Raw genomic sequence first — 15,525 nt, 5'->3', positions numbered from 1 at the left:
GCAGCAGCAGGCCCCACCTACTCCCCAAGGTGACAAACCGCGCCATACAACAGTGGATCATGGAACAACCGAGGACAACCAAGGTTGGACAACAGTCGGCCCCGCAAAGCCTCGACATGGAGCCTCCTCGATGCAGGCCAAACCTAAAATCAAGCATAGACCAGATGCAATTCTAATCGAGGCCAGCGACGGGCTTAGTTATAGCCAAGTACTCAAGATGGTGACCAGGCGCACGGATGGCAAACTGCAACATGTCCGCGAGCACGTCTCCAGAGTTCGACGTACTGCAAACGACGCGCTGATTCTGGAGCTCCGGAAAGACCCAGCAACTGACATCAAGGCACTCGGAGAAAATATCACCCTGGTACTAGGCGATAAGGTAGGAGTTAGGCCTCTCCAACAGCAAAGAGCCATAGCGATTTACAACCTAGATGCAGCGGCGACTCGGGAGGAGTTATTGACAGCACTGGCCTCACAGGCTAAAGTCGAAGAAAACGCGCTCACCGTAAAGAGCCTACGGCCGGGCCTGCGGAACTACCAGACGGCAATAGTGAGGGCCCCAGAGGCGGTAATCCAGAAGCTCACAGATCTGGGTTCTGTGATGATAGGGTGGGGAAATTGCCCCATTAGAGCACTCGAAGAACGGCCATTGAGGTGCTTCAAGTGTCTTACCGTTGGCCATGTAGCCGCACGATGCTCTAGCATGGAGGACAGGTCACGCTGCTGCTTCAAATGCGGCGAAGCAGGCCATATAGCAGCCAATTGTCCTGCAAAGGATGCCAATTGCTTCCTATGTGCTGGTCAAGGCCTGAGTCCAAGAAACCACCTAGCAGGCAGCCGCCTATGCACAGCAAGGGGCGACTCGAGGACCCCAAAGCCGCGCAAATGACGTCGTCAGCACTGAAGATCCTGCAGCTGAACCTAAACCACTGCATCGCGGCGCAGGACCTACTGCAACAGACGATCAGAGAGCAGTCAATCGATGTAGCTCTTCTAAGCGAGCCCTACTCTACTGGAGAGTCATCCAAGTGGGTGACTGATGCCGACAGGAGATCCGCAATATGGTCTTGTGGGAGATCAGGCCCGATGCAAGACACAAGGTCCTTCCAACATTTCAGCAGAGCCAAGGTGAATGATCTGGTATTGTATAGCTGCTACTTGCCACCCAGTTTACCAATTGCTCGCTTTGGAGAGGTCTTGGATGACCTCGTAGAGGACGCCAGAGGCCGGCCACGAGTCGTTATTGCGGGCGATTTCAATGCCTGGGCTATTGACTGGGGCTGTCCAAGAACTGATGCAAGGGGACGTATCCTGTTAGAGGCTTTAGCATCGCTCAACCTTGAGACGCTGAATACAGGGGGCAGGAATACCTTCAGCAGAGCGGGAACTGGTTCCATAATAGACCTGACATTCGCAAGCGAGACTATCGCCAGGTCGTCATCATGGGGCATCGGTGATTTCTACACGGCGAGCGATCACGAGGCCATACTGCTTACCCTGGCAGGTCGTCCTAGAGCGTTGCAACGAGTTTTCCCACAGCGAAAATCCTTCCGCTCTGACACTTTGAATGTACCAACTTTTCGTGCGAAGCTGGCGGGGCTGCAAGTACGCTCGACCGCTGAAGACTCCGCAATTCATGTCATGTCTACATTAAGAGCAGCCTGCGAAGGTAGCATGGCGCAGCGTACGTCGTACGGCAGACACCACAAGCCAGTGTGCTGGTGGAACGAAAAAATTGATGAGGCCAGGCGGAACTGCCTTAGAGCGAGAAGGCTTTACCAAAGGTCCAGAGGAACCGCTCAGTTCGAGCCTCTAAAAAGCCAGTACCAACTTCGGAGGAGACTTCTGAAGAAAGAAATCAGCTCAAGTAAGAGAGAAGCCTTCCTATCGCTATGTGATACGGCCGAGCAGGACCCTTGGGGCAAGGCGTACCAAACGATAGTCAAAAGACTGCGTTCGGACCCACTCGATACCCCCTGCGACCCACTGCTCCTAGATCGGATCGTGACGACTCTTTTTCCCAACTGCGAGGACGCTTTGCGTGACCACCCACTTCGTCACTGCGAGGATAGATTAAAAGAGTGCACATGCGAGGAAGTAATTTCCATAGTCCGCAGGATGAGACCGAACAAGGCCCCTGGCCCAGACGCTATCCCGAACAGAGCCCTTAGTTTGGCTGTCTCACTTGTCCCTGAAGTCTTTACGGAGATGTACAATCAGTGCCTGCGAGAACGAAAATTTCCGAGCATTTGGAAACGCCAGAACCTATTGCTTCTCCCTAAGCCGGGCAAACCACCGGGCGAGGCATCCTCATACCGGCCTATCTGCCTGATAGATACCGCAGGAAAGGTCCTTGAATCTATCATAGGGGCTCGGATACAGCAAGAAATCGAACTACATGGCGACTTATCCGAAATGCAGTTCGGCTTCAGGAAAGCACGGTCCACTACTGACGCCATAAACAGGGTGGTTAATATTGCGGCGGATGCCATTTCTGGAACCAGATGGAGGGGCGGATCCAAAAAATACTGCCTAGTGGTTACATTGGATGTGCGCAATGCCTTCAACACGGCGAGATGGGGCAAAATCCTGGAAGGTCTGGAGTCGTTTGGCGTATCAAGAGGCTTGGTGCAACTAGTAAGGAGCTACTTTGAAGGACGTACCCTACATTACGTTACTTCTGAAGGCACGAAGGAGCAGGATGTTTCATCAGGAGTCCCGCAAGGCTCCGTCCTGGGCCCGCTCCTGTGGAACGTCATGTACGACGGTATCCTGAAGCTGCAGCTGCCGTCGCACACACAAATCGTCGGGTTTGCTGACGACGTAGCAGTGGTGGTGGTAGCGAAGGAGTTGAAGGATGCAGAGGCGTGGTGCACAGATGCAGTCGCCAGTGTCGACCGATGGCTAAGCTCTGCTGGACTAAGCCTGGCGGCCCACAAGTCCGAGGCGGTCCTAATCAGCAGCAGGAAGCTAGTTGAACGGGCCGAGATATGGGTCGGCACCACCCGGATTCTGTCGCAAAGGGCCATCAAGTACCTGGGAGTTATGCTGGATACCCGTCTGTGCTTTCGCGAACACCTTGAATACGCGAATCAAAGGGCCCTTGTCTCTGTAAGGTCACTTTCAAGGATTATGATGAATACGCGAGGCCCCAAGGAGGGACGTAGAAGACTGCTGACGAGTGTCACAAGGTCGATAGCCCTTTACGCCGCTCCTATCTGGGCTGATGCAATGGACAAAAAAAGCTACCGCCGCGATCTAGAGGCGACTTACAGGCTGAGCGCAATTAGGGTGTGCAGCGCCTTTAGGACGGTGTCGGACGAGGCGGCACTGGTTCTAGCAAGCATGGTGCCAATTGACGAACTAGTCAGAGAGTCTAAGGCCATGTACTACGGCAAGAGAACGGACGCATCCAGCGGCTCTTCTTCAGAGACGGGCAACCGGCAGCTCCAGCGGCTACAAAGCATATGCCGGTGGCAGAGGCGCTGGGACCTATCGCCTAAGGGAAGATGGACGCACCGGCTAATTCCGAAGCTCGACCCCTGGTTGAACAGATCGCATGGCGAGGTAAATTTTTACCTAACTCAGCTCTTGAGTGGCCATGGCTGTTTTAGAAGCTACCTGCAGCGGTTTAGGCACGAGACAGCTGACGAATGTACATGGTGTGGTAGTGGAATAGTCGAAGACGCGCACCATGTCGCATTTCTTTGCCCGCGCTTCGACGAACCGAGACAGAGCCTGTGCGACGAGGTTGGACAAAGAGTCACGGCGGACAACTTGGTTTGGCTCATGTTGGCTGATGTAAAGAACTGGGAGGCGGCTAGTAAGTTCGCCGCTACCATAATGAAGGAGCTCAGAAGGCTAGAGAGACAGAGAGGCTAGGATCTGGCAAGGCCGCATGCGAAGCAATGCCAAATAGGCGGTACCGCATGTGCTGTCCCGGATCACTCGCCATCTCCCTTCTCTATCAAACGCAGTCTATGTTGTGAAACGCTATGTATACTTGTATTTTTGTTTTCCTGTAGTAAATTAATAAATGAACTAAAAACAAAAAAAAAAAAAAAAAAACAAAACAAACAACACAAACATACACATACAAATACACATACACATACACATACACATACACATACACATACACATACACATACACATACACATACACATACACATACACATACACATACACATACACATACACATACACATACACATACACATACACATACACATACACATACACATACACATACACATACACATACACATACACATACACATACACATACACATACACATACACATACACATAGGAGGAGGAGGGAGCCAGTCACCTCTCCATTTACTTTTCCCGCCTCTCAGTATTGGCCCCGTTTTTTCGTGGTGTGGGTGAGAATTTTTATCCAGTTTTCCAGTTTTCTGCGAATTTTCATTGTTGTTGCACAATTTCTTCCTCTTCTTCACACCGGCACAAACATCTGATCGCCCCAGTGTTGAATAACGAAGAAAGACAAGGGGAGCCCCTAGCCATAAAATCGGCAGGTGGCGCCTCTGATTAACCGCCCGGATTTGAATTCAAATTCAAAATTGTAACCATTACCGCAATCTTGTGTTTGGATACTGCCTCCGAACTGGGTTTCTTGAACCAATGGATAAATTTGTGGCATCGTTGGATCACCATTCCCAGCCAGAGAGTGATCCATTGGGCAACATGAGCGAGGAAGCCGTATTTGGCCGACGTCCGTTGATCGGAATATCTCCTCCTCCAGTACATGGCAACGCAGCCAAAACACCCTTAGCGTGTGCACAAGCAGTGCTTAACAGCCCAGACGTAACGTCTTTAGCTCCCAGTCCCCCAGTGATCTCTCGCATAGCTGAGCTGGACGAACTTGGCGTGTTAGTATGGCAGTTAGATCACTTGTTTAACAAGCGGGACGACAACAAAAAGCCAGTGCGACATATCAATATGAGCACAAAACAAGCCATAGTAAGGCTGAAAGAACTCCAAGAGTTGCTCTGCCAGAAAGCGTTGGCGGGTATGTTCCAAAAACCCAGGGATGTTCAGGAAAGGAATACGCAAACCTCTCCAGCGGCAATACTCCTGGGCAAGCAAACAGCAGAGCCAGAGCGCAGAGACACACCAAAACGCCCACGAGAGGACGCGGCAACGCAACGAAAGACGCCGCCAAAGAAAAAGCGAGGAGCCCCTCAGTTTCATGAAGAGCGGGTAGCCAGCTCCCAACATGCCGATTCCAACAAGCCAGAGGATAACAGTGCAGACTGGCAGCAAGTCACGGTCAGAAGGGCCAAACGGACGCCCGCGCCAAGGCAAAAACTACCAAGACACAGGTCAGACGCTATTCTAATAGCAAACAAGGGCAGCCTAACGTACAGCGAAATGCTAAAAATTGTCACTCGTAGCGAGGATGAGAATCTAAAGGCTATCGGAGCGAACGTAAAAAAGGTACGACGCACCGCAAAAGGCGATCTCTTGCTTGAGATAGAAAAACCCATGGGTAACAATCTCCAGCAAATGAGCGTAGACATCGGCGCGGCGCTTGGAAGCCAGTTTGAGGCCAAACCCCTAACTGAGGAGATCAGACTCGATATCAAGGATCTCGACGAGGAGGTAACCAGAGACGACATTATATCGGCATTTTGGGCAGAACGCCAGATTCAAATACAACCTCAGTCAATAAAAAGCCTCCGCCCAATGTACTCAGGCTACCAGCGGGCCACAGTGAGCGTCTCAGCATTGACAGCCAAGGAAATGCTCAAAGTCAGCAAAATTAAAGTTCGCTGGAACGTTTGCCCAATTAGCATCAATAACGCTCCAAAAAGATGCCTCAGATGCCTAGAGTACGGCCATATTGCGTCGAAATGCTCCAGCAAAATCGACAGAACGGGACTCTGTCTAAAGTGCGGCAAAAGCGGGCACAAAATAAGTGAGTGCGTCAACAGCCCCTCATGCTGTCTATGTATCGCCAGCGGCGAGCAGAACATCGGCCACATAGCAGGCAGCCAGAAATGTGTTCATGGCCCAAGAGGAGGGATTTCGTCTCGCCATGATTAGATTAATCCAAATAAACCTCAATCACTGCGAGGCGGCGCAGGACTTACTAGTCCAAACCGTCAGAGACCTACGCACAGACATTGCCATTATAAGCGAGCCTTATAGAAACTTATCGTCTTCCCAATGGGTCCAAAACAACTCTGGAAAGTCTGCGATTTGGTCGTGCGGGCCTACACCGGCACAAGTACAATCTCCAGAGTCTTTCAATGGTTTTGTGATAGCCAAAGTATCCAATTACTGGATCTTCAGCTGCTACCTCCCTCCCTCTTATAGCCTCGGAGAGTTTAGCGCCGTGATAGACGAATTGGCAGACCAGATTCGCAGCCACAGGCCGGCAATTGTTGCCGGAGATTTTAACGCCTGGGCATCAGAATGGGGTAGTGCATCAACCAATGCAAGAGGCCAAACTCTACTAGAAGCTTTTGCCACACTTGATCTGGCACTTCTAAACACAGGCGAGGAATACACATTCCAACGGGGCAATATCGGCTCGACGATTGACCTTACTTTTGTAAGCAATGCACTTTGCCCTTACGCACGGTGGGAAGTGAGCGATGCCTACATGGCCAGTGATCACAAGGCAATCCTATGCACTATCGAGGGCCGGCGTAGATACGACAGACCAACAGCGAGACCCCAGCGGTACAACACAAAACGCATGGACATGCAAAACTTCACCAGCACACTAGTTCAGAATGTCAACACCGCCACATCGGCAAGAGGACTATTCGAATGGCTGCGTAACGCATGCGAGTCCAGCATGCCGCGTAAAAATACCTGCCCAAGGGAACACATACCGACATACTGGTGGAATGATGAGATCGCCAACCTTCGCAAGGAATGTCATATAGCCAGAAGGAGACACCAACGGAATCGAGTTAGCGATGATTGCGAAACTCTCCGTATAGAATTCGAGCAGAAGCGCAGGGACCTCAAACTGGCAATTCGCCGCAGCAAAAGGAGATGCTTCAATGACCTTCTTGTAGAAGCGGAAAACGATGTATGGGGCAGACCGTACAAAATCGTGATGAAGAGGCTAAAAACCAACCAAAGGACAGAGCCCCACTCTGTTGATGACATGGACCGCATAGTAGGAGAACTTTTCCCCCCAGCCACCCATCAATAGTCCCGCAGCACCAATGGATGTGGAAACTATACCTCCAATAAGTGTACGGGAGTTAATGGCAGCTGTTGCGCGAAACAGAGTCAGGTCGTCCCCGGGCCTCGATTGCATCCCCAACGAAGCTCTAAAAATTGCGGCGTACCAGCATCCGGATATATTCGCGTCTGTATTCAACAAATGCATTAATGACGGAGTCTTCCCAGATCTGTACAAGAGACAAAAGCTTGTGCTGCTACCAAAGCCAAGAAAGCAAGAAAATATACAACATCACTGGAGGTGTCCCACAGGGTTCGGTTCTGGGACCCCTGCTTTGGAATGCTATGTATAACGGCGTCCTAAATTTGGAATTGCCTGCTGGGGTCGAGATTGTAGGCTTTGCTGATGACGTAGCCGTAGTAAGCGTGGCAAAAAATCTGAGCGAAGTAGAGACAATGTGCTCGAACGGGATCGCTCGAGTGCAACAATGGCTGGCTACAACGGGCCTTCTTCTGGCCGAAAAATAAAACAGAAGCTGTTCTTGTAAGCAGTAGGAAAAAGGTGGAGACAGCAAGTATACAGGTCGGCGGCACGCAGATTAAAACAAAAAAGGCAATAAAGTACCTTGGAGTACTCATCGATACAAGGCTCAACTTCAAAGATCACCTCTCGGCAACGGCCAAAAAGGCCAGAATAACTTGCTCTGCCTTATCACGCTTGATGCCCAACACAAGAGGACCAAGCCAGAGCCGAAAAACGCTGTGGCATGGCGTAATCAAGGCAACCATGCTTTACGGCGCGCCCGTTTGGGCAGAAGCAATGTCCACAAAATCGTACGCCAGAGAATTGGACTCAATATTTAGAATCAGCGCACTAAGGGTCTGCTGCGGATTTCGTACGATTTCAGGTATCGCAGCCATGGTACTAGCAAGCGCAATCCCAGTCGGAATCCTGGCCGATGAATCCAAAAGACTCTTTTGGGCACTAAAAGAGCCAAACTTAGTGCCAACCGAAAAAGAATTGCTACGGGTCCAGGCGCGCGAAATAAGTATAGCAAGGTGGCAATCGCTATGGGATATGTCGCAAAAAGACAGATGGACCCATCGGCTAATCCCAAGCCTAAAAGACTGGTTGGCCAGGGCCCATGGAGAAGTCAACTTCTTCTCGACGCAACTTCTGAGCGGTCACGGGTGCTTCCGTGGCTACCTACACCGGTTTAGACACGCATCAAGCCCAGAGTGCGCATGGTGCGCCAATGGAGAAGACGAGACGGCCGAACATGTCCTCTTCAAGTGCGGACGCTTCGAAACCGAGAGAGAACACCTCGAGGCGGAACTCGGGGAGCAAATCACGGTATCCAACTTGGTCCCAATGATGATTCGTCGCAGGGAAAACTGGGAGGCATTCAACGAGTTCGCGGCTATCGCCATGACTGAGCTCCGCAGAGTGGAGCAGCTGAGTCGAGTCGAATGACCTGAGAGCAGGAAGCGGGAAGAAGCACGCCTGTGTGAAGCAATACCCTCGCTGGCAGTACCACACAAGCTACTTCCCCTCGCAAACTTTTTTTCCAAATTTCCTTTCCTTCTTTGTATATATTTCTATCACTTAATAAATGAATTAAAAAAAAAAAAAAAAAAAAAAAAATAACAAAAAAAAAAAAAAAAAAAAAAAAACAGCCCAGGCCCTAGGAGTTTTTTAATTCCCTACCTCCGCCAGATTGCCCTGGATTCCGGCGTGCTTTGGGCCCCGGGACTGGATTGGTTGGTCACCTGGACTTCGAGTGGAGGGAGAGGGGAGGCTGCCCTGCTGCCTTTCTCCCGCCTTTTTCCATACTCGCCCCCTATTATCTTGCTGTGTGAGTGTGGAATTTATCTTAATTTCTCCAGGCCAACACGTTTCTTGTTGTTGCAACTTGCAAGACTCTGCTTCTTCTTCTCCACTGGGCCACCCAAGCAGCTGATCAACACCAGTGTTGGGCAGCGCAAAAGCCCAGGAGGGCGCAGTCCACAGGTGGCGCTTAGGGGATCGCGTAACAAGCGTTACGTTATTCCGTTCCCGCCTTTTATTTTTTTTTTCAAATTTAAATTCAAATTCAAAAAATAGGAATAGAGTCTTGTAGCAAAGAAAATCCCGGCTTTCTCCAAATATTTGGCAGTAACAAAGGCCATGGTGGAAGATATTGCAGAGGGGGGGACGAAGCGGCCATCTTTGGCAGAAAGCCAAGACTTAGAATGTCGCCCAGAGAGTCGGTGTCGGATGTCACCAATATGGAAGAAGTGGCATCAGGTCCCAATCGGCCGTTAGTCTCCGACATTCCGGAACTTGATGAGCTGGGCAAGCTGCTATATGCACTGGCCAAAACCTTCACCACAAAGGAAGGTGGCAAGCCACCAACTCGGCATGTAACTGCAGGTAACAAGGATGCGATTACGAGAATGTACGAGCTCCAAAGACTGCTCTGTCAAAATGCGATTGCCGGCAAACTTGCAGGCAAGCCCATAACGTGCGAAAGAGCGACGAAAATGTCCCCCGAGGCCGCCAAAGTGGTGCCTAAAAAGCCGAAACTGACTCGAAAACATCCCAATGTGGACCTGTGCCTACAAAATGGCAATAAAGTCACTCCGAAGAGGCCCCGCGAGGAACAGCCATCAACTAGAAACTCACCAATGAAGAAGAGGCGGGCTCACGATAGACCTTCGTATGCTGATACTGTGAGAGACGCGGTAGCTGACCCGTCGACCATGCCTCAGACGGCTAACAAGGCCTTGAATGGTCAACGCACCCGGCAGACTGTAGGTCAGAAAAACAAGAGACCAAGACCAGACGTCATATTTATAAACTGCGAAGATGCAACCAAGCAGCAGCAAGTCACAGAGCTGATCACAACAAATGTTTCTCTGCAGAAGTACAGAGAGAAAGTCCGCAGCATCCGGAATTCTGCCGGCGGTATCACCATCCAAATGGTGAAACAGGACAACGAAAGCACACAGGGGCTAAAGGCGGCTATACAAGATGCACTCGGCGATAGCGCAGTAGTCCGAGTTCCCAAAAAGGCGATCGTTGTAGAAATTAAGGACATTCTGGGGGCTTACACGCCAGACGATGTGCTCAAAGCAGTGTTCGCATCGCAAGACGGAGATATTCCAGCAGATGCGGCGCCAAGACTACGAAAGGCATACGGCAACACGCAGACAGCGACACAACGACTACCAGCCGAGCTGGCCGCAAAGCTACTTAGTGAGGGCACAATTCGAATCGGATGGTCAGTCTGTAGGGTGAGGATCAAGGTAGAACCACTCAGATGCTTTAAATGCTTGGAGTTCGGGCATGTAGCAAAAAACTGTGGCAGCCAATTTAACGCATCCCAACAGTGCTTCAATTGTGGCAGCACAGAGCACCATCGTGCCAGCGAATGTTGCGAAGAACCATCGTGCATCCTCTGTACCCGAGCGGGGGGCAAAATGTCTCACATAAAACGCTAAGCAGGGTGTGTCCGGCGTTCCTGAAGGCTTTAAACAAAATCAGGGATGTTTAGAGCACTGCAGCTCAACCTCAATCATTGCAGGGCCGCTCATGACTTACTGACTCAGACAGTCAGGGAGTTACGGGTAGCGGCTGCATTGATAAGTGAGCCTTACCGCCGCATGAGTAGTGGAGGCTGGATTCAGTCGCTGGATGGAGGATCAGCAATTTGGGCATGTGAAATTTCGCCATGTGCAGCGCATTCCGCACAGTCTCGGATGATGCGGCATTAGTAATAGCAGGAATGGCGCCAATTGATCTGCTTGTGAAGGAACAGGCAACCGTCGCAAATGGAGTGGCTAGAGGAATAACTAAAAATGACGCTCGGGTGGCGGCCAAAAACAAAACCCAAACACTTTGGCAATCTCGCTGGGACCAATCTGAGAAGGGAAGATGGACGCATCGCCTTATTCCCGACATTAGTCGATGGACAGCAAGAAAGCATGGAGAGGTCAACTTCTACTTGACACAAGCCCTTAGTGGACATGGTTGTTTTCGACAATATTTACACAGGTTGGCCACGAAGCGGAGCCAACATGCCCATGCGGAGAAGGATTCACTGAGGATGCAGAGCATGTGCTGTTCACCTGTAGCCTCTTTGCCAGAGAACGGCAAAATTTAACAACAAATATCGGCAATTCATTATGCGTGGGAAACTTCGCAGATCAAATGTTGGCAAGTCCAAGCAATTGGAACGCCATCAACGCTTTTGTAGGCATAGTTATGCGCAGCCTGCGTGTAGCTGAACGCCAAAGATCGGGCGCACTCTAAACTCTGCCAAAACCTTAGCGAAGCACTGCCTCTACGCCGTTCCACAAAGGACAGCAGATTTAAAGTCTATCCCAATTATATGTTTCTTTTGTTCGTTCTTTTTGTTAATGTTTGTTAAACAATGCACATACTCATACACATACACATACACACACACATACACATACACATTCATGGACAGGAAGATACACTCTACAGGGATACACGTCGCTGGTCGTCGCTCTCTGTTTCTGGTCGCGTTTTAAACCCGTCTTTTATCCTACAAAAGAATTGTTCAGTGGTATTTCCATTAAACGCGAATCGCTACTCACGGTGCTACAGTTACCCATCCCTCCTGGTATCTGTGATCTGGAATCTTCTGCTGTTTTCGGTCGGCCCTGCCAAGCCGCTCTTGGATCCCCATCACCACCGAGCAGAGCTTTTGCACCGCAACAACCCGAGCTTTTAAGCTCCCCTCTTCCCCTAAACCAAGCTCCAGCAGTTTATAGCAGACTTTTCGGCCTCGCGGCGAACAACTGATCGCAAGCGGTGCCGGTAAGCCAGCGGCCACCTCGATCCCAGGCTGTGCCGTCAGCCACTTGAAATAATTTAAATATATTTATATTTATATTTTATATATATATATATATGTAGTAAGGCTGAGTCCACTGGACCAGAATAAAATATACTCTTCACACCACTTTACTTTTATGTATGTATCTTAGCTTATCATTTTTATTTAATTATTAACAAAATAAAAAGAAACCACACACAGTTTTCTTCTCACCAAGCACGGTCGCGTAGTCCAAGTCGTTCCGAAATCTCGTGAAATACAGGAGCTTCTTGGGATCTGGGAATTTACAAACTTGTTAACCAGAGTCGGTTAGGGGTGGTGCTACATACCCAAACACCTGCTGGCTCAATCGGTAGCCACTGCTCCACCTGGTTTACATTCACTGCCGGTGCCCTACACTGAACAGGGGCGGCCAGACAGGGGGTTGAGCTCCTTTTCCCGCCTCTCACTTGCATCCTGTGTGAGTGTGGGTGAGAAAGTTTAGGAATTTCTCTCGCTCCTTCGCCAATTTTGATTTGCACTCGATAGCATCAGCTGTTCAGCAGTGTTGGTCAACGGATTCGGAAACAGCTGACACGGGTAGCAGACACTGTAAGCTTACAGCCCGTAACAGCATACATAAGCGGTGCATACTTTCAGGCTGCACCACTTGCCGAACGTTGGAATTTTTTAAAATTTTCTAAATTTCGAATCTAGTTGTAAACTCGATATATAGATTGATAACGGCTTCAGCCCCTGACAGCATTGGCCCCTGCCGCTATGGCAATGCCGGGCAGTCAAATGGTGTACGATGAGGATGGGCAAAGGGCTTCTGCCCGGCGTGTTTTAATACCGCCAGATCAGCCGAGCCAATGGTCAACTCCAACCGCTTGGTCGCTCGATCCCAACGAAGATGCCGCCCCACAGCAGCCGAATCAGATGAACACAATATGCGAACCAGTTGGACCAGGAAATACTGGACCTAGACAACGAGACAACCGTAGAAGAGATAGTAGCAGCCTTTTCTACCAAGTTGAAAATTGATCTAGAGCCAGGCGCTGTCAAAAGTCTCCGCCCATCATACCGTGATACTCAGAAAGCGCTCATATGTGTTCCGGCAACAACAGCAGAGACAATTCTCAAGGTCAATAAGATTACAGTGGCATGGTCAGTGTGCCGAATTAGAATTAATAATGCCCCAGTTAGATGCTACAAGTGCCTAAAAACTGGTCACGTTGCTGCCAAATGTAATAGTAACGTTGACAGAAGTGGCTGGTGCCTAAAATGCGGATCCAGCGATCATAAAATTCGGGACTGCTGTAATGAGGCCAAATGTTTTCTATGTGCAGCAGAAGGACTCACTACTCTCTCACACGTAGCTGGCAGCCAGAGATGCCCCTCTGCAAACGGGCAGCCATCTAACGAGACCCGTAAACATACCAATGATGATTAAGTTTATCCAGCTTAATCTAAATCATTGCTGGGCAGCCCAGGAGCTGCTATCACAGACGGTGGTTGAGACTAAAACAGACATAGCCATTCTAAGCGAACCATTTAAGGCCACAACTGGAAATAACTGGTCCTGCAGTATTTCTGGGAAGGCAGCGATCTGGGCTTGTGGAACGCCATCAATACTGCAGCGTTCCGTGCTAAACAAGGAGCACTATGTCAGGGCAAACATAAGTGGACACTGGGTCTACAGCTGCTACTTGCCACCAAGTCTGAACATCCAAAGCTTCAGTGATGCCTTAGACGATCTTGCGGCAGACGCACGTACCCGCAGTCCAGTTATTATAGCTGGAGACTTCAACGCCTGGGCTGTCGAATGGGGCAGCGGTCTAACCAATGCCAAAGGGAGAGCGCTTTTAGAGGCATTTGCAACACTTGATATAGCTTTGCTTAACGTAGGATCCCAAAATACCTTCAATAGAGCGGGACTTGGCTCAGTAATAGACCTGACTTTCGTCAGTGATAGTCTTTATAGGTCAACTAGCTGGGCAATCGCTAATGTATATACGGCAAGCGACCATGAAGCCATACTGGTTTCGGTCGGGGAAGCCCAACTTGCACCTGCAAGACTTCCTGGTATCGGTAAAGCCTACAAGTCCGAAACATTGAACGTGCAGGCATTTTCAGCATTAATTGAGAGGGCCCAATTCTCGCAGAACTCGGCTGGCGTGATGGCAGATCAGCTCTATAGCAACCTGGACGCAGCCTGCAGTGCCAGCATGACGCAAATAAAGAATTACAGAAAACATCACCAACCTGTATTCTGGTGGAGCAGCGACATTGGTGACATTCGCCGGAAATGTATCGCAGCAAGGCGGCGCTATACAAGAGCGAGAAGAAGGCCGGATGGCTTATGGATACAGTTTCATGAAGAGTATAGTGTGGCCAGGAAAACTTTGAAGCTGGCAATCGCACGCTCAAAACGGGAAGCTTTTCTGAGACTTTGCGACTCAGCAGACCGTGACCCCTGGGGACGGGCATATAAAATCGTAGTTAAACGCATTTACAGCAACAAAAAGACTGCACCGCTTGAATACGAGGAGGCAGCCAAAGTAGTAGACCACCTATTTCCGACCAGGATTGTAACGCTATCTCATAGATGCCCAGTTCCGGTCGAACATTACGAAATTGAACCAGTAACATGCGACGAAGTTCTCGCTATTGCCAAATGTCTCGAGCCGAACAAGGCCCCAGGCCCGGATTCTATTCCTAATCGCGCATTAAAGCTGGCGATGGTACTACGCCCCGACCCATTTGCTAAAACATACTCGCAATGCCTGCGTGAAGGAGTGTTTCCCAGAAGGTGGAAATCTCAAAACCTAGTGCTAATTCCAAAGCCAGGGAAACCTACAGAGGAGGCATCGTCTTATAGACCGATTTGTCTAGTCGACTCCATGGGTAAGGTGCTAGAGAAACTTATATATAATAGGCTGAATGACGCGATTCAGGCTGGAGGCGATCTATCCCCAAATCAATATGGATTTCGGAAGGCGCGTTCTACCACTGATGCAATAAATAAAGTCGCAAATATTGCCTCGAACGCTATAGATGGCGTCCGGTGGAAGGGAGGTAACAAGGAATATTGCCTAGTGGTAACCCTGGACATCAAAAATGCATTTAACTCCGCAGACTGGGGATGCATTCTAGATTCCATAAGCCACTTAAGAGTACCTGCATACCTTCAAGCCATTATTTGGAGCTATTTAACAGGCAACCGTCGCAAATGAAGTGGCTAGAGGAATAACTAAAAATGACGCTCGGGTGGCGGCCAAAAACGAAACCCAAACACTTTGGCAATCTCGCTGGGACCAATCTGAGAAGGGAAGATGGACGCATCGCCTTATTCCCGACATTAGTCGATGGACATCAAGAAAGCATGGAGAGGTCAACTTTTACTTGACACAAGCCCTTAGTGGACATGGTTGTTTTCGACAATATTTACACAGGTTTGGCCACGAAGCGGAGCCAACATGCCCATGTGGAGCTGTGCTGTGCTGTTCACCTGTAGCCTCTTTGCCA

At 49.8% G+C, this 15,525-nt stretch overlaps 1 protein-coding gene across 1 annotated transcript in view; it reads left to right on the top strand.

Annotated features, from left to right (window-relative positions):
• The first annotated feature begins 13,442 nt into the window (after positions 1-13,442).
• Positions 13,443-15,525, top strand: part of LOC137579645 (uncharacterized) — a 6,730-nt gene continuing 4,647 nt past the window's right edge. The window contains exon 1 of the mRNA XM_068293417.1: positions 13,443-14,307. Within this exon, the coding sequence (XP_068149518.1) occupies positions 13,443-14,307 (865 nt within the window). The remainder of the gene's footprint in view (positions 14,308-15,525) is intronic.

Source organism: Drosophila tropicalis, unplaced genomic scaffold (genome assembly GCF_018151085.1).
Source record: "Drosophila tropicalis isolate 14030-0801.00 unplaced genomic scaffold, ASM1815108v1 contig_748, whole genome shotgun sequence".
NCBI lineage: Eukaryota > Metazoa > Arthropoda > Insecta > Diptera > Drosophilidae > Drosophila > Drosophila tropicalis.
Note: the sequence above shows the minus strand (reverse complement) of the source record. Positions and strands in the feature narration are given on the sequence as shown.